Genomic DNA, 21,491 nt, shown 5'->3' with positions numbered 1-21,491 from the left:
TGAGGAGATTGTGAATAAAAAATGAATATCAGTCGAATTTAAAATAAACATTTGCATTTGAATGTTAGGAGAGCGTCAGGGAGCGTCATCAGTGGCTCACGAGATGCGGTGATAATGATGTGAGTGACGTTGTTGCATTTTAATGTTTTGTTAGTCTAGCCCACGAGATGCGCCGCTGCTGTGTTATGCATTCAAAATATTAGAGAAATATAGAATCTCAAATGCGGAGAAGATCTTGATTAGGTGAAAACCGAAACCAAGACATTCACACAGAACGCATATTCAGCGCATTTTGACGGACAAATATGACTGCTGCAGTCGCGTCTCACACAAGAGATGTAGCCATGAAAAGTTAAAATAGTTTAAACTTTTAGAAAACACGTCGCGAATTTGTGGAGGTTTATTCCTTTTCACTGCGTCTCTTATGTTTTTAAACGCAATCAGCGTGATGGGCGATTTGGCTCTTTGTATTAAGCAATGCATGAAATACATGATGCTGTTTTGTTCATAATTGTTTATGCAATTTACGAAATTATATTTGATTTATAGGAGTTAATTTAGACGTAATGTAGGTTTTTTATAGACATTTATTTCCTTGCGTTGACAATTTAAATGTGCTGCATTATTTTGCTCATTGCACCCTCCTGTGGCCTCGGGAGGCAAGCCAAAAGTTTCCTTAAAACCTTAATCTGCAAATAAAGCATTAGAAATTAGATATTTGTTTAATTTTTATTGTGTGTTTGACTGTTAAAACAAAAAAATATTTGTTGTTTGTCCCAATAAATTGGGTTAATTTAAAAATACCATGGTTAAATTAAAAAAAAAAACATTTCTGTTGCTCTTTGTTTTAAAAAAGGTTATAAAAAATGTCAATAATTATCTATACCGAACGATATGAAACATTATATCGTTGATATTATATCATTATATAATATTATATCGTCATTTTTTTAGCTATATCGCTCAGCCCTAAGATCATGTGATACTGAAGACTGGAGTAAAGGCTGCTGAAAATTTAGTTTTGCAATTGTATATAAATATAAATTGTATTTTAAAATAAAACACAAAGCAGTTATGATAAACAGTTTACGGTATTACTGTTTTTACTGTATTTTTATCAAATAAATGCCACCTTGGTAAGCATAAGAGACGTCTTTCAAAAACATAAAAAAAAACCTTAACAACCCCAAACTATTGAACAGTACATGTAAATAATTGCAGTATATACATCAGCAATAAATCAACTATTGAGCGTGTGCTTTCTAAATATTGGCAGCAGCCATTGAAAAACTAGGTTTTGAACATGTGTGAGCGTGTGTGTTTCCAGCCCAGTGTGTCAGAGTGGTATCAAATACATGTGTGGATGTTTGGAGAGTAAGTGCATGTAACAGTGAATGAAAAAAGTATGAAGAGTCCATTAATTTGGATGGATTAAGTGTCAGGTCAATGCCAGCGCTTCACACAGGTCAAAAACAGCTTATCTCCCACACATAAAAACATGCTCGCACACACAAAATTATACCAGGCAGCTGGGTTTAGCAGGTACTCAGAGTGGAACAGAGATTGTCAGCCTGGACTATCTAAAAGCTTGATCCAATAATAACAATGTTGCAGGTGCCATTCAGATAACTCCTCGTGGGATCCCTCCATCATACTGACATGCACATATTGCCATTTTGAAGGGGTATGACCTTGTATTTCATATGCTTAAAATAGCTGTGTGTGATGCAGAGCATCTACAGCACGCCGCTAACTCAAAGCGCTTCAGTTAACAAAACAGTAACTTTTTTTCCTCTCTTCCCTCTCATCTTTCATTCCCCCCTCCACCCCTTGCCCAAACACCAGAAGCGTTCCGCTCTGATCTGTGGCTGTGGCGTGTCAGATTTAGATCGGAATACAAATTATGCCTGGAATAAAACACTCTTTGGCTAAAAGTGCGACCCACTGCAGATTACAGACCTCACTTCTGCACTTCCAAGAGATTCTAAACCCAGATTGAAAAAACCTTCACTTATATTTCTGGGGAAAATTGAACAGAAGTAGAACTGCCCCAAGGCATTGTCTGGTGTGTGGCGGGCGCGTGTGTTTGCAGCTTTGTTGTCGGAGCAGCTTGCCGTGCAAATGACTGCTTCCTGAGTGCAGGACAACAAGTGTGTCCAGATGTGTGGGCATCATCTGTGCCTGCGGGTAGGGTTGGCTGCAGAGCTATGCCACTGCCAAGCACCCATCTGTTTGGAAAATGTTGTGTAAATGTTGTGAGGAGATTCTGGCAGTGGTATTTTAAAACCCACCTAAGCCCTGCTGGGTTTAGCTACCAGGTAGACTCAGATTAAAAGTGCTTCAGTACACTCGAGTTAAGAGGCAGGAGCCTTGTGTGTACGCACATAAACATACACACACGCATCTGTGCAAAACAGAAGAGAGAAGACAATAATAATACATTTTTGACAATCCAATCTATTCCTATTAATGGAAAAACAGTCCCACCCTATTTTTTTCTTAGTGAACATCCTATTAGACTACACAATATCCCATTACATACATATCTGCTCATATGTTTACATGCCCCTTGCAGTATTGCAGTAACTAATTTGTATCATAAAATTGCATTTTGTTATATTTTAAAGCCCTGAGAAAGTTATTTGACTTAACAGATATTAACATACTATAAATACTGTATAAACATATAAAGTCACCAAACCTGTCTGGATATATAATCCCACTCTAAATGATATTTGCACTAAGTGCAATAGCATTATATAGATAGATGCTATTTACACTAAATTAAATAGCAGTATTTTCTTTGTACTACCTGTCAACAGATTACTGTAGATACTATTTATACAGTACATAGTAGTGACAGATACTTGAAAACGGGTGATCAGATCTGCCAATATTTTGAAAACAACATTCCTCAAAAACATATCATTTAAATGTAATCTTTTTGCAAAATCAAGAAGTGTAGATTTCACCATCTACAGTCCATACTATTACAAAAAGATTCACACTTTCCAGAGAGAAAGGAATCCAGAAAAGAAGAAAAAAAAAATTATAATAAAAAAGGGAAAAGGCAAAAACAATGCTGAATTCTTCAAGCAGCCCTCACATAGAAAACAGATTTTTTTTTTTTTTAAACATGATAAATCTGAGAAAGGTGTACTGGGGTCCACATTTCAAATTATTTTTGCCAAAAAAAAAAAAAAACATGTTCTCTCAATCTATGAGCATAATTGTATGTCACATTATGAACAAAATAAAATACTGTAAATAGCTCTTTTTCGTTCCTGCTCCTGAGGTTTCATTCAGCGCAATGAGTCACAAAATCTTTCAGAGATTCAGATAAAAGCTGCAATTATTTATCATTATTTGTTGATGTTTCATTTCAAACACATCCTTGACTCTTTGCATAAATGCCTGCAATTTACCTTTATGTTGTGTGTGCCGCAGGTGACATTTCTGTGTGTGCGTATCTTGATGTACTCTGAAAAGTGAAACCGAGCAGAGCTTAGAAAGAAAGAATAAGAAAGAGCGAAGGGGCACAGAAAGAAAAGAGCAGTGTGATTACTATACGTTGGGTATTAATGAGGGGCACTAAAAGACTAATTTCCCAAGATATCTCATCTATATAATAAGCCCCATTAGTGGGACCCATTATGTCACACACACGCACACTCACCCCTCCATGCATCTTAATATACACACACCATGCCTACTATTTCTCCCTAACACACATACACACTTTTGCAGAAGCCATTCACACATAGTAAGCATCCTTAAACCGTGCTTGTATCAGGTAGGAGTTTATTAATGAGTCAGTCTGTGTCATTGAGTGGGAGTACAAAGGATGGGACGCTCTCGTTCTCTCTCAAGAACATGAGTCCCAAAGGTTCTCATTAGTTTGATCTCCACAATACACACACACACACACACACACACACAAAGAGTGTGATATGAACGTGGTTTGCACATACTGATTCTGCAAGAGTGTGCCAACGAGTTCCCACCGCTCTTGGCTACATCAAAGCAACGGTTATTATTAGATAACATCTGTATTGTGCACTGCATACTAGACTTCCTGCGTGTTCAGGCTTTGTCATGCAATACCAAGGTCATTTTCTTCAGCATCATTTTAAAACAGTGGTTCTCAACTAGTTTTGCATCAGGACCCTTTTTTTAAATTGGACATGGAGTGGTGACCCAATATTGTCTTTAAAATCACATTCTGAAATGTACTAATTAGTTTTTGTCAAAATTCAGCTTGAATGTCAATGGTGTTATGCTCTCATTGACATTTGATATTAACTATTATATTAAGTACTTAGTTTACTCAAAAATTGTCTTTTGAAAATCCTGCAAGTTCATTCACCCACGTCTTTCAAAATCCATAAAACTTTCATTAATCTTCTAAACAAAACTTAAGATTTTTAATGAAGCCAGAGAGATTTCTGTACCTCCAATAAAAGTCAAAAACTTTGATGCTTCAAAAAGAATAAAACGTAAAAAGTCAACATAATCGATATGAATCAAGTGGAGTTCTGAAGAGAATTTGTTCATGTGTGTCAGGCAAGCATGTTTGAGCTTCTGTTTACCATATTTTATGTGGTCCCATGTATATGTGCTGATCAATGTTTACATGTGAATAAAAGCTGACATTAAATCCATTTATCATCTGCAGAGATATAATTACTTTATAAGACTTGGAATAAACTGCTCGATTCTAGATTATGTTTACTTACGTTTTATGAACTTCTTAAAGTATCAAAGTTGGCTGAATGGACTCTCAGTGGAGGAACAAAGATTAAGAAATCATTTGTATTTCACTTATGTTTCAAAGATTGTACACAATTAAATGCTTATTTGTCGTTTAGCATTTGCAATAACATTTCTTTGTGTTGTTGTTTTTACTATTGAAAGAACTGAAGTGGAAAGTTAACTTTTGAAAGCCAACCTTTAGTTCACATCACAACCTGAAAAAAGAAGGAAAAAAGGGGAAAAAAACTTTGCTACTTTCAATTGCATGTCCTACAATGTGATTTTCTGGATTTTTTTTCTCATTTTGTCTCTCGTAGTTGAGGTATACCTATGATGAAAATTACAGGCCTCTTTCATCTTTTTAAGTGGGAGAACTTGCACAATTGGTGGCTGACTAAATACTTTTTTTCCCCCACTGTAAATGGAATTAGCAGGTAATGCCTGACCATTTTCTTGGATAAAAATGTGTGCTTGCCCCTGAAAACAAGATAAATGCATTATTATGGTTTAGTCTGTTTTCCAAGAAGAAAAATATATAAAATTGTACTTGCTTTTAGGAATACTCTAGCCTTTAGATGACCTTAAAACTAACAGACCTGGAAGAAAAGTCGCAAAACTCCCATTTTGATTTCAGAGGGCTTTAAAACAACAATTACTTGACTTTTACGTCTTCAAGTTCCTGGTCTGTTATTAGTCTTCTAAATCAGACAGTCCTTGAACCGTATATGTTGGTATGCTGTCTAGTGCACACAAAATTGGCAAGCACATTCTCAAAACTGCAACCTACAATCTGATTGATTGGCTTTACTCAATATCCAGAAGTGCTTCAGGGTGCACAGGTTTTTATCAGTAAACCAGGAAAGGTTGTGTTTACAAGATCTGAGAAGCTAGAACTCACTAGAATGAGTGCTTCTGAGAAAGACCTAGAAGGTAGATTTGGAAAAGTTTGTCATATTTTAACACGTTTACATGCACAATCTCACACTGATTATGTTGTATAGAGTTGACAGTTTTAAAATAAAATAAAATATTGTTTTACACATCACTTGGATAATCTCTTTCTTTCCATCTGCGACGTGGACTACACTTTATGCTCAAGAGTGGCTACACAAGACTAGACCATATCAGGCATCAGTCATTTTAGTCAACAGGTACCAGTATATTAAAGTGGGAGCAAATCAAGTGAAGTAAACATCTGAAAACTGCAATCATGCAGCAAAGCACTCGACGTCAAGCTCTCATTATTTTGACTGTTTTGAGTTTTTCTGAACTTTGTGGTGTTTACCACTTAAAGAATCCCTCATGATGACTACAAACCCACATTTATTCAGTTTGATGGCAGCCGAGACAGATGAGGAACTTAAAAATGTCTAAACTCTCTCTCTCCCTCACCGTGCAGAGTTTGACAGTGGTTTAAAAGAGTCGGAGAGAGTCAAAGACAGACAGGGTGGGAGAGAAAAATATTCATACTTTCCCCACACTCCAGAGCGCATCTCCCAAAACTCATCTCACTCAAAAAGCGCTTTAGTCTGAAATATGTCAACGTCTGGACGCAGCGCACACTGTCAGGCTGACTAAGCTCGGTTTAATCCACTGGGCAGAGCTGGAATTGGACTGGGGACTGACTGGAGTGCTGGGCGCAGTCAAACTGAACAATGAGATACTGCCGACCTGTCAACGGTGTCTTCTTCTACAACCTCCGAACAGGCACTCCACGACTCTCTCAATGTGTGACTCGAACTTTCGTGTGTGTGGACACAATCTTGTTGTCTTAGTAGCAAGGCCTCAACTGTGTACAGAACTTCAGACTGACATACAAGCAAGCCAAAAACACTTGGAAGGAAAGTGCTGAAGTTTTGGAGAGATTGCCTAAAAACCTAGTGAGCCGCCTACTCAAAGAACTTTATTTGCACTTCTGATGTGAAGGTCATCTCAAAACTGTAGTTAGCAAGATTATGCTACCATCTAAAATCAGGGCTCAGCCTTAAAGATTTTTTTTTTCCGTTGGCTCATTTGGGAGACGATAATGCAGCTTTGTACTGCCAACATTTCTATGGCACTATAAAAACTAAATTTTATTAATGTGTGATAGAAAGAAATACTTTCTATTAAACATTAGATTGATTTAATTATTTTAATAAGGTAAAAAAAAATGTTAGACCAAATTAAGAGTTCCTGCTCTTTCTGACCAATAAGTTTCCATTATTTTATAACTAACATTTTTTTATTATTATTATTTAAAGAATAGTTTGTAGTCAAAGAAAAAAACTTGAGAACTGAGAATAAATTGGAAAAAATAAACAAATAAACAGATAACTTTCTATGGCATTCCCATGACTTTTTAAACGTTTAATTTCACTTTCTTCATACACAATTTTTGTTCTTTTTCATACTATAAAATTATAAACTGGAAAACAATGGTATAGAATGATTTGTTGGTAATTTATCACACTTGAACTTATAACAAATCATTCTTGAAATTTTAATTCTTAATCCATTTAAACCAGATAAAATTGCAACAACAATCCATCAGAGAAACAACTTATGCATAAGTTTCTAAATAAAAACACAAGAAAATGGTAAACAAATAAGATGCATTGACAGTTACTGTACCTCAACAGGCCAAACTTATTGTTGAGCCATGAAGATACTTAATTTTGGCCAAAATCCTAAGCATATCTATCGTAAATGGCCAAAAAAAGGCTATCAAGTTATATAGCTCACTAGGTTTTGAGACACATTCCCAGTTTTGGGGGACTTCGAAGAAACAACAAGTGAGAGGATCGTCAAAATTCCTCTACAAAAAACATATGCTAAAAGGGAAGGTGAGAATAATGAAAAGTGCAAAAGCGCTGATTCAGATTGGTATTTTCCAGGACGGTGGGCTGTATGAATATTAACTGTCAGAACAAGCAGGAATATCGATCCACCTTCTGCAGGGTTCAGTAGAGCCGGCTCAAGGTTGGACAGGAGTGACAGAATTCAGAGGAGAGATCATTGGTCTGTGAGAATGTGTCAAGAGCATGTGGGTGTTTGTCGGTGAGTCAATCTACATCGAATCTCTGCCATCTTGGAGGCACTGTACCTTATCTGACGAATGGAAAAGTCGTAACCTCTCTGAGATGAACTCATTTCTCAGAATAAGGTGAAGAGTACTAAGAAAACACAATTTGACACAATTGTCTGTGTGGATGCATTGATATCTCACCAAACTCATAATATTAGCTCAGCATTTCGATGTCAGTGTTTATCAGCTCGATCTGTGACGTGAGTTGTCTTGGGTGTGTTACACCAGGGACTACATGTTTGGACAATTTATTTTCCACATTGATTCTGTTTTGACTTGACACATGATGATGGATCCATGCACCACTCTGGACTATATTGACTGATGCCTTACTGTCATGCTTTGCCTGTAGCATGTACAATGCTGTGATTAAAAATGCAGTGTTTGGTTCACGTCAAACAAACTGTAACTGGGCACATGTCATGTCATTGTCTGTCCATAACATGATCTAGTCTGTCCCGGAGGATAATCCAGGTGCTTCTTAAGGGCAATGCTCAAAATCAAATTCAAGCAGATGTTTTCGCAGCACTGTATATTGTCTGTGCCGTCTACACTACCGTTCAAAGTACCGTTTTTCTTCTTCTTTTTTTAATACTTTTTTTCAGAAAGGATGCATTCAATTTATTAAAAGTAAATAACTTTTATAATGTTACAAAATATTTATATTTCCAATAAATGCTGCTCTTTTGAGCTTTACATACATCAAGAATTCTGAGGGGGAAAACACTTAACAGTTTTCACAAAAATATTAAGCACAACTGTTTTTAACATTGATAATAATAAGAGATGTTTCTTGAGCAGCAAATCAGCATATTAGAATGATGCTAAATATTAGAATGATTGGAGAAATGGCTGCTGAAAATTCAGCTTTGCCATCACAGGAATAAATTACACTTTAAAATATATTAATACAGAAAACAGTTACTTTAAATTGTAATAATATTTAATATTACTGTTTTACTGTATTTTTAATCAAATAAATGCGGCCTTGGTGAGCATAATTGACTTCTTTCAAAAACATTACAAATATCTCACAACCCCAAATTTTTTAATGTAGTCAGGTAGTTTTATGTTTATGCTTTGTAAACTGACTGAAGCACTGTCTAAAAGTGTAATAAAAATTTAACATTGCAGGTAACCTGGTGGAGTCAGTGTACATTATTTTAATTACTGTAATCTAATTATAATGTCAAAAATCTTAAAAAAAAAAGATAGAATCAGTTCTGAACGTTGCTGTACATTCTTAAATGAATAAGCACTATTAATAATGATAAATAACATCAGTCAATCTTTAGTAACATTGGAGGAACCTACTTAAGACACAGTACTAGAACAGCGGCTGACCACACAAATTCACTCCCTCATGTGGCGCAGTAAATCTCCCTTACACGTTTGCTACTGTTTCATTCAAGATTAGCATATTTATGATGTTGCGATGTACTGAATCGTGAAGTGTATCATATCATGAAGTAGTTGGCTATACCCAGCCCTAGAGTTAAGAATATATGATTGTGTAATTTAGGTCTCAATGTTTTATAGCATGTGTGTGTTACAGTATGTCACATATAACAGAACACACAGCATATGAACCTTATGAAGTCTGAAATGAAAGTTCACTACCGTGACGCGCCTTTTGACACAAAAATGAACGCATATATTTAAAATGTGTATGCAAATATCTGCTATCACACTCAAACACTCCCACATGGGTTTCAGTTTGTGAATATGTATAAAGAAGCTTGATACATCCAGCCCACATATCGGCACACACAGACAGTTTGTGTGGCAAGAGAGCAACCTGAAGAACAAAAAGCACAGGCTCACAGACTCAGCCATAAATCTTTGTTGTGTGTGTTGATAATACACTAAATACGTGTCATATAGTGTGTGTGTTGTTGACTCACCAGCTGCCACCGCCGAGCACATGACAAAGAACATGCCCACAGCGATTCTCTTTAGAGGGGAGGGCAGCAGGCCTTTGCGTTTGAGGATGGGGTCCACCACTTTATCCTTGAGGGGGATCAACATGAGAATCAACACGGCGTCAAACATGGTCAGCCAAGCTGCTGGGAAGCGGAAGGTATTCTGGGAACAACAGGGGAATACAAGTCATGTTTACAAAACACTAGAGGATGAACAAACAGGAAGCAGGCTATGTGCAGGTCACTCAAAATACTCAGGTGCTTCATTCTTCTCCATTTGTCCTCCATTGAGAAAGTAAGTGCAAGTCTAAATGTGAATTCTGGGAGAGCACAAAGGATAGAGCAGGAAACTGAATCATTCCAGCAACCTTAGCGCCCTCATGTGGCCAGTGCTGGTCAATGGATGTGAATCTCATCCAGTAAGAGAGAGGGACAGGTCTCTTAACAGCCCATGCAATCATTATTCACTTGTTAAGCACTTTAATATCACATGGGGATTGCATAGCATGTGTCAGAGCACCTGTTTCATAATGAATGGCTGATTGCTCCATTCACGTGCCACTGATGTGTGATGGAAAACCGAGCAGACAGGGAAAAAAGTGCATCACCTATAGTAGGGCAATAGGAAATAATGACAGAACTTAGGAATGTATGAAAAGAAAAAAGAAATGAGCATTTGAATTAATAAGAAACTGGGTTTTTTACATTTCTCAAAAAAAGAAAAAGGAAATGAGTAGGGTTTGCCAATGGAACATGGGGATAGTTCACCCAAAAATGTCTTGTCATTAATTAGTTACTCACTCTCATGTCGCTCCAAATCTGTAAGACCTTCATTTATCTTCGGGACACAAATTAAGATATTTTTCTGACCCTGCATAGACAGCAATGCAACTGAAACGTTCCCAGGCCAAAAAAGGTAGTTAAGGACATTGTTAAAATAGTCCATGTGACAAGTGCTTCAACTGTAATTTTATGAAGCTACTTAAGCAGTCCTTACTACCTTTTTTTGGGCCTGGGAACGTTTCAATTGCATTGCTGTCTATGCATAGATCAGATTTAATCAAAAATATCTTAATTTGTGTTCCGAAGATAAACGAAGGTCTTATGGGTTTGGAACAACATGACAGTAATTAATGACAGAATTTTCATCCCTTTAAGACTATTTTGGAATAGAGATCGATTTGGAAATTTAAGATTTTGACACAGAAAAAATTATTTGCTTTCATAAGGAACTCTTTTTATAATTCTGAGAAGGGTTTGCCTATGTAAAACTTGCTGCCACTCGAGTTGTTGGCAGGAGGTTGCTAAGTGGTTGCTTATGTGTTCAGTGTCACTTTAAGCACTTTGCTTTGTGGTTTCTAAAGGCTTTTTTTTGTGTATCACTATAGGTGCATTCCATTCGACCGTAAGTGCCCTACAAAGTGGATTTTTTGCCAAATTCCAATCTGAAGGGAGCGTACATGTTTCGTTTGAAGGGCACTGCGAACAACACAGGGAAAAAAAGGAACAACAATAAATCACTTCACAGGAAGTGGAAAGGGAAATTACCCACCAGTCCTTGCACATCAACCTAGTATTTACAGAAGTTTGAATAAAATAAAGCCAGTGAAACAGAGTTTAATTAGTCCCAGGTGTTGTTTGTATGTGTTCTTTGCGGATATAAAGTGTGTGAAGTGGAACAGTTACAATGCAACATGCATCATGATTATGGTTAAATAAGAGAAATTACACATTTAATATAAGTCAATTACGTTAATTTTCATATTAAACATCAGACGATTATCACTTGGTTTAGCACTTTAAAATAAGACATTTATAGCCCTAAATGAATAATACATTCATATTTATATAAGTACACCTACATTCTACAAGTATATTAATTTAAAACTAGTACATTATGCCATCTAGCTCAAACTCCTCTAATATACATGACTCAAGGGTTGTTTATGTTTGATAACTTTGCAGGGTGTTCCAAATTAACACATTTTGCCAAGTGAACTTCAACAGATATCCCGTATGGACACTGTCAATCGGAACGCAGCCTGTTGCTGTGGTGTTCTGGGTGGATGTCAGGGGGTTGCTATGAAGTTGCTTTCTGAACGTTTTTGCTTATGGGCCCAAGCCCAAAAAAGCCCACACGCACAAGTCTCTTTGATATTCTGGTCTCTAGAACGGAGTCACTCTTAAAAATTTATTTTTCTTTCTTGTACATTAAGTCTGATTACTTAAAAGCAATAAAATGTGAGGTATAATTCCTATCCAGGGTGCATATACAGCACATAGCAGGTGCGACACAAACGTGTGGTTAAATGACTAATTTTAACTCTGATTATCAGTATTTTCACTTTGGCCGCTCCAGGAAATCATCTGTCCTCATTTCCTGCACAGACAGGGTGTGATGATCTGAATGAGCAGATTTAGTTAGATGCTGCTGTATGCATGCAGCAAAAGTTAAAATCTGCCCAATCCATTCTTGTCTTGATCTGATTGGTTGTAATTAATTCAAACACCCTGTACAATACTTCACCATCTGTACGTTTTAATTGACGTTAATCAAACAACGCCAGAGGACTGGATGCCCGGAGCTCAAAAAGAGGTTTATTATGCATCCATGCCTGCAGGTGTGCATGGGCGCATCACACACACATTTACACCTCCAGTAGAGTATTATTCGGTTAAGTGGAGAGCGTGTCTCAGTGAGCATGTTTGAATTTAATTCTACAGCTTCAGCCAGTCCCAAATCTACTGGTGCTTTTAACACTTTTAATTCTCTAGCTTACTCCCTCATTACATTTACATTTCTTTGACTAAGCACTGGTAATTTATACATGTCCCTCCGAGCGCTCTGTCTCCCCTTCATCATCATGCACTTTTAAATACTTTTTTCTCCATTTGAAATTGCCAGTTTGCATCATTCTATCATCATATAATTTTCACCCACATTACCACTCGTGTCTGTTTCTCTCTATGGGTATCTCCTAATTAAGAGCTCATAGTTTGGCCTTGTTAAGACTTCGCACTGGATTCCCTTTAGGCTGTGCGGTCCACCGAGACAAATCTACAGCAGCACATGTTAATTTAGAAGGGGAAGCCCTTGTGTTTGTGAGAACAAGCGACAGATGGGGATTTGCACACTTGAGCATGCACTCCAGAGAAACACCATTAAACCCACGATAGAATGTCAAATGACTTGATTTCTATTGAAACAGGAAGCTGGGAAAGGACCTCTATTTCTGACTCATCTATATATATATTTTTTTTTTCTCTGAATATTTTTAGCAAAATCAAGGCAGAAGGCAAATATCTGTGTGTGCTGGGGGGTTTTTTTCTTTTAGCAGCTTAACATACTTAACATACAACAACATAACAATTACAGTATGGTTGAAAAGCAGGGGTAACTTCTTTTGTTTTTGTTTTTTTGCATTACAGTTTTTCTGAATTGCTAAGACACATTTTTTGAAACCATCACTCATTTCCACAAAACCTTAAACACAAATCCAAACACTCAAACTAAATTCACGAAACCTCTGACTCTTCTATCAAAATCAAACAATCACTGCAAAACCATTTCACCTGTACTCAAAATGAAACGGTGCTCTCAAATCACACACACACACACACACACACACACACGAGTCAATAAAATAAACACTACAGAGCATTCATTAGACACTACAGAGAAAAATGGAGAAGACTACATCCAGAACATTACAGAAAAAAGTATATTGTATTGAGTAAACAATTTTGCAATTTTGTAAAAAAAGTATAGTAATTGCAACTGAGTAAGGTGAATATATTGCATAGGCCTACTGTATGTACTGCAAAAATAGTATTGTGCTGAATATTGAATAGTACTGAATGTTTGTATATATTTAGCACTTGGATACTGCAAAAATAATGCAGTCCAACTGCAAAGGCCAAAAACGTCAAATAAAACTTTAAATGAATAGCATGTAACAGTACACTCAAATACTGTAAGCTGTGCAATTGTAAAATCAGGGTCAATGAGAGATTCATTCTGTCTCAGCATCATGTCTTTGTGCTTGAGTCCGGCCTGAGGACTTTGTTCACATCACAAGTAATGTTGTCTTTTTTGCTAGACAATGAGAAAAATCCCCCTGGTCTGACAGATCCAGCCTTGATAAAACCCTCTAAACCTTACTCTTTCTCTCCTCATCCTCTACTTCTTACATGTACTCTTCTTCAGATTGTTTCCATCTATTGTTCGTATCATCATTCAGTCACCTGTGCCACTTGTGCACTCTGAACTAGCTCATATTTGTACAGTTGGTTTGATCACATCATCAGAAACAAGTGTGAACAATTTTGAATCGTTGTGTGTAAATGATGACAACTGTGTTTTAGTTGTGTTTAAGGCTCTAGGCTCATTTTTCAACTCCCCTAGGAGTTAAACAGTTTAGTTTTACCGTTTTCGAATCCATTCAGCCGATCTCCGAGTCTGGCGGTAGCACTTTTAGCTGTAGCTTAGCATAGATCATTGAATCTGATTAGACCGTTAGCATCTCGCTCAAAAATGACCAAAGAGTTTTTATATTTTTCCTATTTAAAACTTGACTCTTCTGTAGTTACATCGTGTACTAAGACCGACGTAAAATGAAAAGTTGCGATTTTCTAGGCCGATATGGCTAGGAACTGTACTCTCATTCCGGCGTAATAACCAAGGATCTTTGCTGCCGTACCATAGGTGCAGCAGGCGCAATGATATTACGCAGCACCTGAAAATAGGCTTATTGGAAGTTACCTAGCTGGGGACCATTTTCAGGCGCTGCGTAATATCATTGCGCCTGCTGCTGCATAGATTCAATGATCTATGCTACAGCTAAAAGTGCTACCGCCAGACCCAGAGATCGGCTGAATGGGTTCGAAAACGGTATAACTCAACTGTTTAACTCTAGGGGAGTTGGAAAATGAGCCTATTTTCAAAAATAGTGGATTGTTCCTTTAACTTTTGCCGCTTGTGTTTAGCATTTTACAGCACAAATGCATCACAGTGTGATAAGTGTTTAAGTGAATGAGAATGTGTTTAGAGTAGTGCTGGGCGGTATACCGGTTCATACCGAATACTGGTGTTTATTTTTGTTATGATATGAATTTTTTAAATACCGCAATACCGGTGTATGTCGCTTAAACAACGTTCGGAACGCAACACTGTTTGAAGGGGGTCCCTTTTCACTGTTGGACTGTGGTGAGGGAACTAAGCGTATGGTAGTTTGTCTGTTAATATCACATGCACTTTTTTGTTTGTTGTTTTTTTTAGGTTGTTACTCAGATGCAGGCAGTGCGCTGCATGAGTAATATAAAAAAGTAATATAGCTAAAACAACCGTTTAGCCGCTCTTTAGTGTAGATTCATGTTGATTTTATCAGACGATGCCGCGATTATAAATGAGAGTGACTCCTGGTTAACATGTATTAAAAGGGGTCATGTTTAGTCACTATTTAGTGTGGTATTTTTTGACAATATTCACTCATCATGACAGTAAAATAGGGCATTCTAAGTCAATATACTGCAGTATTTCCTCTCTCAATCAGTAGAAAATATGGTTAACACCTGGTCATGCATGAAAAAAAAAATACCGTCATGTACCGTGAAACCGGTATAATTTTGAAAAATACCGTGATATACATTTTTGGTCATACCGCCCAGCACTAAGTTTAGAGTTTTGCAAAAATACTGCATGAGATCTGCAAATAGAGCCTAACTGCCTGAACGTGTTTAAGGTTTAGCAGAAAGAGAGCTTTATTCGACAAACTGGTTTAAGCTAGTGAGAATTTGGTTCAGAGATTGGGGTTTAGCATTTTAGCAATTCAGAAAATTTGTAAATGGATCAAAAGTGACAGTATATTACTAAACATTTCTTAGTTATATTAAAGCTGTTTCTATTCATCAAACATTCATCAAAAAAAAAAAACATTATTATGGTTTTCAAACAACATAAAAAAATTGTAAATTGAGCTTTGCTATCACAGGGAAAAAAATATATAAATTGTGAACATTATAAAAATATTGCAACAATAATTAATAATTAAAATGTTGCAATTGCAATATTTTTTCACAATATTGCTGTTTTAAAGCATTTTTGATCAAATAAATGCAGCCTTGGTAAACATAAAACTATTCTTTCAAATAAATAAATATTATATGTGGCAACACGTTTTGCACAGGCAAGCAGCACTCATATTTTCTTCAAAACAAGTGTTGTTGTATAGGCTAGTTACAGAAAAAACTGTGCCCAACATGTTTGTTTTTGTTGTAACAAAAGTGTCTTTCACTTCTTCTCTTCTAAACCAAAGAGAAATGCTTCTCCTTTGATTAATAATTTAGTGGCGGGCAAAAAGCTTGAAGATGCTGGACTGTGTTTATTCATTCATCACAGAAAAAGTCATAGCCTACACATTCTGACCATCTGACCTGTCAAGACAAGCTTATCCATCTATAAGAAGTAATCTAAAATAAACACGCTTTCACATCATGTCATATTTTTTAATGTTAGCAGAAAATGGCACAACCACTATAAAAGTACTCTGGAAAATTACATTTAAAGAGCATGAGGTGCTCTTCAATCGTCTCTTCAATATGACCCTGCAATTACATTCTCAAGCGCTGTTATTTAACACAGTCAATTACATCTTTTTCACTTCCCCATTGTTGTTTCGCACTTCCTCTGTCCTTACCATGTGACTTTGAATCTAATTCTGGAAAACTCCATTTCAGACAGCCGTGAAATGGCACGTACACACACAAATGCACAAGTTGTTCATCCAGTTACATTTGTGTCCATGCATTTTCATGGTCATAGAGCAACATGTGACTGCATTGTTATTGCCGATCAGACAGCCCCGGAGTCGTGATTTTGGATTAGTCACTGTGAAACGGTTTTGAGGGGATTTAATTCAAAGCGAGGGTTCTGACACACTTACCTAGTAGAGCGTATACATGTACACCCACATGCACACTCGCACAAAAACAAATAAACAGCAAGTTCAGATGAGAATGCGGGCGCTGGGTGCTAATCTGCGATTAGAGGTTCATGGTTTTGAAGTTAATACCCTGGTTTTCAAAGGATTTCTCTAGTTCATGCGTGCCAGAGTCTCCAGAGAGTATCCTAAACGGCCTCTACTCTACAGCCAGACAAAACATCACAAGCACCTGGCATCACCACAGGCATCCTGTTTGCTCTAAAATGAAACCTGAGAACCTTATTTTACACTGTTGCATTTAGCGTTCACTTATCTTATTCAAGGTTTGACATGAGAAACCAAATTTCCCTTGATCTTTTGATGTAGAAGAGGTCTTTGTATGCTTAATACATCCAGCAGGTTTATAACTTAAAATGTCCTCATCATCAGTAAAAAAAGCATTTAAGTAATAACACTCAGAAAATGGCTCGTTTTGGATCTGAGGTGCCAGGTGATGTCACACGGGCACAGTCGTTTGCCTAAACACTGCCTCCAGAGCAAGACATCGACACAGGCCCCACCCACTGGCGTTCAGTCGTCTTTGAAAATCGTGCAGTGCGAACTCGGCATAAATGATTTCATAATGTTTTATTTTGATCATGTTGTCAAAACACTCACATGCAATAGTGAGGGGGCAGGGCAATGATACCGTTTCTTATGCAAGGACGTTAGCCAATCATAACAGTGGCCAATTACTGACAAGCCTCAAAAGACACGCCCCTTAAAACAGGTCATTTTAGACAGAGGGTCAGAATGAGGGTTGAAAATAATCCTTTTTGCACATATGTATTTGTTGTTCCTTTTTTGGTGAAAAAAACTTTATTAACATTATAAGTAAACCTCAAGGCACATATTAAAATAATTTTAAAAATCCATGTCTTTAATCAAACTGTTTCTGGTTAAGAAAAATGATCAATGAAAATCCAGTTGACAAAGACATATTTCATTTATAGAAACATGTATCATTAATGAAAACATCTGTGGCATTGAAACCGTTGCTTCTTAATAGCACGACAGAATAAGAAATATGGGAAAACTGATGAGGAAAGTGACCAGAGCACAGGCGAAAAAGGAGGCCAACTGCTTTAATAATTGAACTCTTCATTAACAAAGCAATTATATTTTTCTTTCAGGCCAATTTGGAAGTGATCTGACATTATTGGCACTGAAATAGCGGTTCTCTTACCGGGTGGGAGTCTGTGGAGTTGGGATCGGCTCCAGGAATTGTCAGATGGAGACTCTGGAGATAATATGTGGTTTGCATCTGCAAGCGAAGACAACAGCACACATAAACATGCAGGCTGCACTCACTGCACTGGTACCAGCCTACTATGATCCATTTACCACTTGTAGAGACACTGTTGCAGAATATTGCTATTGATTAAAACTTGAAATAGGGCAGAGGTAGAAAATAACAAGAGGCAATATTTCAGCCAGTAAAAGCAGTTTGGTGCTTTGTGAGAACATTCTGCAATATCTATTCATGCAGAAAGTCATTAGGCATTTTTTTTTATAAAAGTTAGAGATGTCCTTTACTCTGACCTTAATTTAAGGCCCCGAGGACTAACAATGTCGGATAACCTTTCTAACAGTTGGCAAGCATCTCAGCAGAAAAAATATATGGGATGACAAGGCCTCAAAAGATGACCTTTCGCCATAATTGGAGGAAGAGAATCTTGTTTTCACGTGAGATGGACTACGAAACAATGATCCTTATCCCGACAGTCCCACAGCAATTTAACTTTACTACTAAAGCTGCATTTACTGCAGGAAATTACTCAATGCACCTTTAGAGAGAAGAATTTTACAGCATAAATATAAGGATTTTTTTACGTCACCACTGGTCAAGATCTGGAAAACAATTAGGGTGACCAGACATCCTGATAAAATTGGGACAAAATTGTGTCGATTTTATGAGTCACTGGTCCTGTTAGTCTTAGCTATAGTTTAATTGCTATGAATAAACTGTGATTTGTGCTCTTTCTATCATAACAAACCAGCAGCATATGTAGTTATTTGACTCATTAATACAACAGTAAGCAGTAAACAAAATGCATCTGTTGTTTTCGCCTTAGAATATTGAGCAGTAAGTTAAAAACATTCACATATGCATAATCGTGAAAATGGTGGAACAAGGAAATTACTTACTTTCAGCAAGTAATTTAATACAACAGCTCATAAAAAACAAACCTACTGTACTCAACTTTGGAAATCTGACAAACCATTTTCATTTCCAGTTATCTTTAAACATTAGAAGGAGATTCTTGCTAACCTTTTCTTGGCATTATTTTAATACACGAGTTAAAGGTTAAGTTTGATTCCTGTAATGTGTCCAAATATTAGATGCACTTTCATACAAACAGTTTCTTTATTCTCTTAATAAACTGTTATGAATTAAAAAATGTATTTGAACACTTTAATGTCCATTAGATCAGACAAGCATTTTACGATAATCTCAGTGTGTTCTGTGGGGGGGGGTCAATTTTCAGACCTTGAAAATATTTAAACATGGAAATGTTGACAAACTGTATTTAAACATCTTCAAAACACGTTACGAGTGGTTTGACACACAACCTGTTTTTCTGTGGTAAGGTGACATAAATTCAGCGGTTACGGGCCCCACGCCGGCTGTTAAAAAGGAACACTGCTTTAGTAGTAGAGATGCCCCATTCTTTATTGCTTGTCCTTTTTTGCATTACCTTGAGCAAGGCACATATAAAGTTCTTCAAGGAAGCACCTGTCTGCTCAAGGGCTTTAAACCCACCCGTCCCATAAATGTTCCAAATGGCACAAACCTTAATATGTCAGAGACAAAATCTCTGCTTATAAACATCCATCACTTGTATTTGACATGCCAACGACACCGTTCATCAGCACCATGCCTCTCCTTCTGTATGAGACACCTTGAGACTTCAAGCTAATAAAATACCTATGCAATTTCCTATTTATCCTGTGTCACAACTACAGTAAATTAAGGTTAAAAAATGCATTGTTGGTACATTTCCCTATTTTTAAGGACCTATAACTGACACAACAGATCTGACAGACGTAGTACTTGACACACTCACTCATAAAAGCCTTACCTGGAAATAGACAGTCCAGTACGGAATGAGTGCCAAGAAAACAGGAAGTATTTTAACCAGCGCTTTCACTTCCTCCACCTTCTCCTCTGAAAATCGCCCACCGTACGTCACCTTTGCGCCATCCAGTAGAGATGGCTTTGGCCTTGTGGGGGAAACAAGGATTTTAACAAGCATTCATTAAAACATCACTGAGATATATAGTATATCTGTGTTTGAGAAAGAAAGTAAAAAAGATAACGAAAGAAAGGAGCACGGATTTGGCCAACTTAAAAAATAATAACGTCACGTTTTTTCATGAAGCGCCTGTTCTTTGATTTAGAGAGAGGGCACGGCACTTGACTTGACAGTAACTAATGCCGCAGAGACACGATGAATAGTACCGCAACATACGAGACAGACAAGAGAGGTGGATCAAAGAGGAAGATGAAGGATAACATTACAGACTAATAGAGTCATCTGAATCTGGAGTGGAGGTTCCCACGAAAGAACCGCATAAATTTACAATCTAACACACTAAAACCATTTAACACAGTAGAGTGTAAAGACTAATAGGCACATTTATTTTTAAGTTTAAGAATAAATATTTATAATCTTTACATATTTTATACTTTCTGAATATGAACAACTGAAACATACAGTACATCTTAGTTCAACAAGAAATTATGTTCATATGTAGATGAAGCTTAATTTGCAACTAATGTGCATCCTTTTTACTCTTCTTTTTGCTGCACTTATATTAAAACGCATCTTTTCATTATTAGGAAGTGAAAAAGTAAACCAATACTCCAACTGGGCCTCATTTATCAATCTAACATAGAAACGAGCGCAGATCCGAGCACACAAACTTACGACAGGGTTCACTTGTGATTCGTGAAACATTCATAGTCCACCAATCTTATCATACGAACGAATTGTACACTGATAAATTTGGCAGCTGAAAACAATCGTCAATTGAATATCACGCCACTAAAAAGTCATGGTTTAGAAGCCTTGCCCCTAGAGTTTACGGTATGAAGAAATGTAACCTGACCAAAAAGAGGAAGTAATCTCATGCAAGAGAAATTGATCTTACTCCAAAAACACCTGTTAACCTTGTAATTGCAAACAATTACATTAATTTATATGTGTATTAATTAGCGGTAAATATAATGAAACAATTACAATGAAACAATTCAGAACAGAACAAGAATGAAAAATAAGTAGCTATAACGATGCAACGATTTGTGAATCCTCATGGTCTATTGTTTATGCTGCTATTTGCACATATAAAGCTAAAGCCCTAAAAAAAAAATTACATTCCAAGTGCTGCATAAAGACAACCGCACGGCCAATTTTCTGTGGAACATTTGTTTTGTAAAAGAGGGCCAATAAAACCAAGAGTGTGTATTAAGAAAATAAACAAGGTCAAAGTTAATTTCATGTGGACTTCTTTATTCAGTAAAGTAAATGTGGCCCTCACCTGAGCAGACTTGGTTCTTTTGGCCCGCGTCCACAGAGGGCCGAGGCCAGGATCCGGAACAAGTCGCTGAAGGCACTGCCGTCTGCAGGTTTGGTTATAAATACCATTTTGCCCAGAACAAAGATGATGAGGGACACCCCGAGGCAGACGGCTGGGATGATGTAGCCAATAAAGAAGCTAACGTTCTGCTGAATATAGGCTACTCCACCCAGCGAGAAGATCGCACCA

The 21,491-nt window shown here is 37.0% G+C and overlaps 1 protein-coding gene across 1 annotated transcript in view; it reads right to left on the bottom strand.

The window, feature by feature from the left end:
* Window positions 1–21,491, bottom strand: part of LOC107550965 (solute carrier family 15 member 4-like) — a 42,792-nt gene that overhangs the window by 13,199 nt on the left and 8,102 nt on the right. Inside the window, exons 4-7 of the mRNA XM_016232428.1 lie at window positions 19,805–19,946; window positions 17,908–17,985; window positions 9,821–9,904; window positions 9,724–9,770 (exon numbers count right to left, since the gene is read on the bottom strand). Of these exons, the coding sequence (XP_016087914.1) occupies window positions 9,724–9,770; window positions 9,821–9,904; window positions 17,908–17,985; window positions 19,805–19,946 (351 nt within the window). The remainder of the gene's footprint in view (window positions 1–9,723; window positions 9,771–9,820; window positions 9,905–17,907; window positions 17,986–19,804; window positions 19,947–21,491) is intronic.

Source organism: Sinocyclocheilus grahami, unplaced genomic scaffold, assembly GCF_001515645.1.
Source record: "Sinocyclocheilus grahami isolate Dianchi unplaced genomic scaffold, SAMN03320097.WGS_v1.1 scaffold410.1, whole genome shotgun sequence".
In the NCBI taxonomy this organism is placed as follows: domain Eukaryota; kingdom Metazoa; phylum Chordata; class Actinopteri; order Cypriniformes; family Cyprinidae; genus Sinocyclocheilus; species Sinocyclocheilus grahami.
The sequence above is the reverse complement of the archived record's forward strand: the minus strand, read 5'-3'. Positions and strand labels throughout refer to the sequence as shown.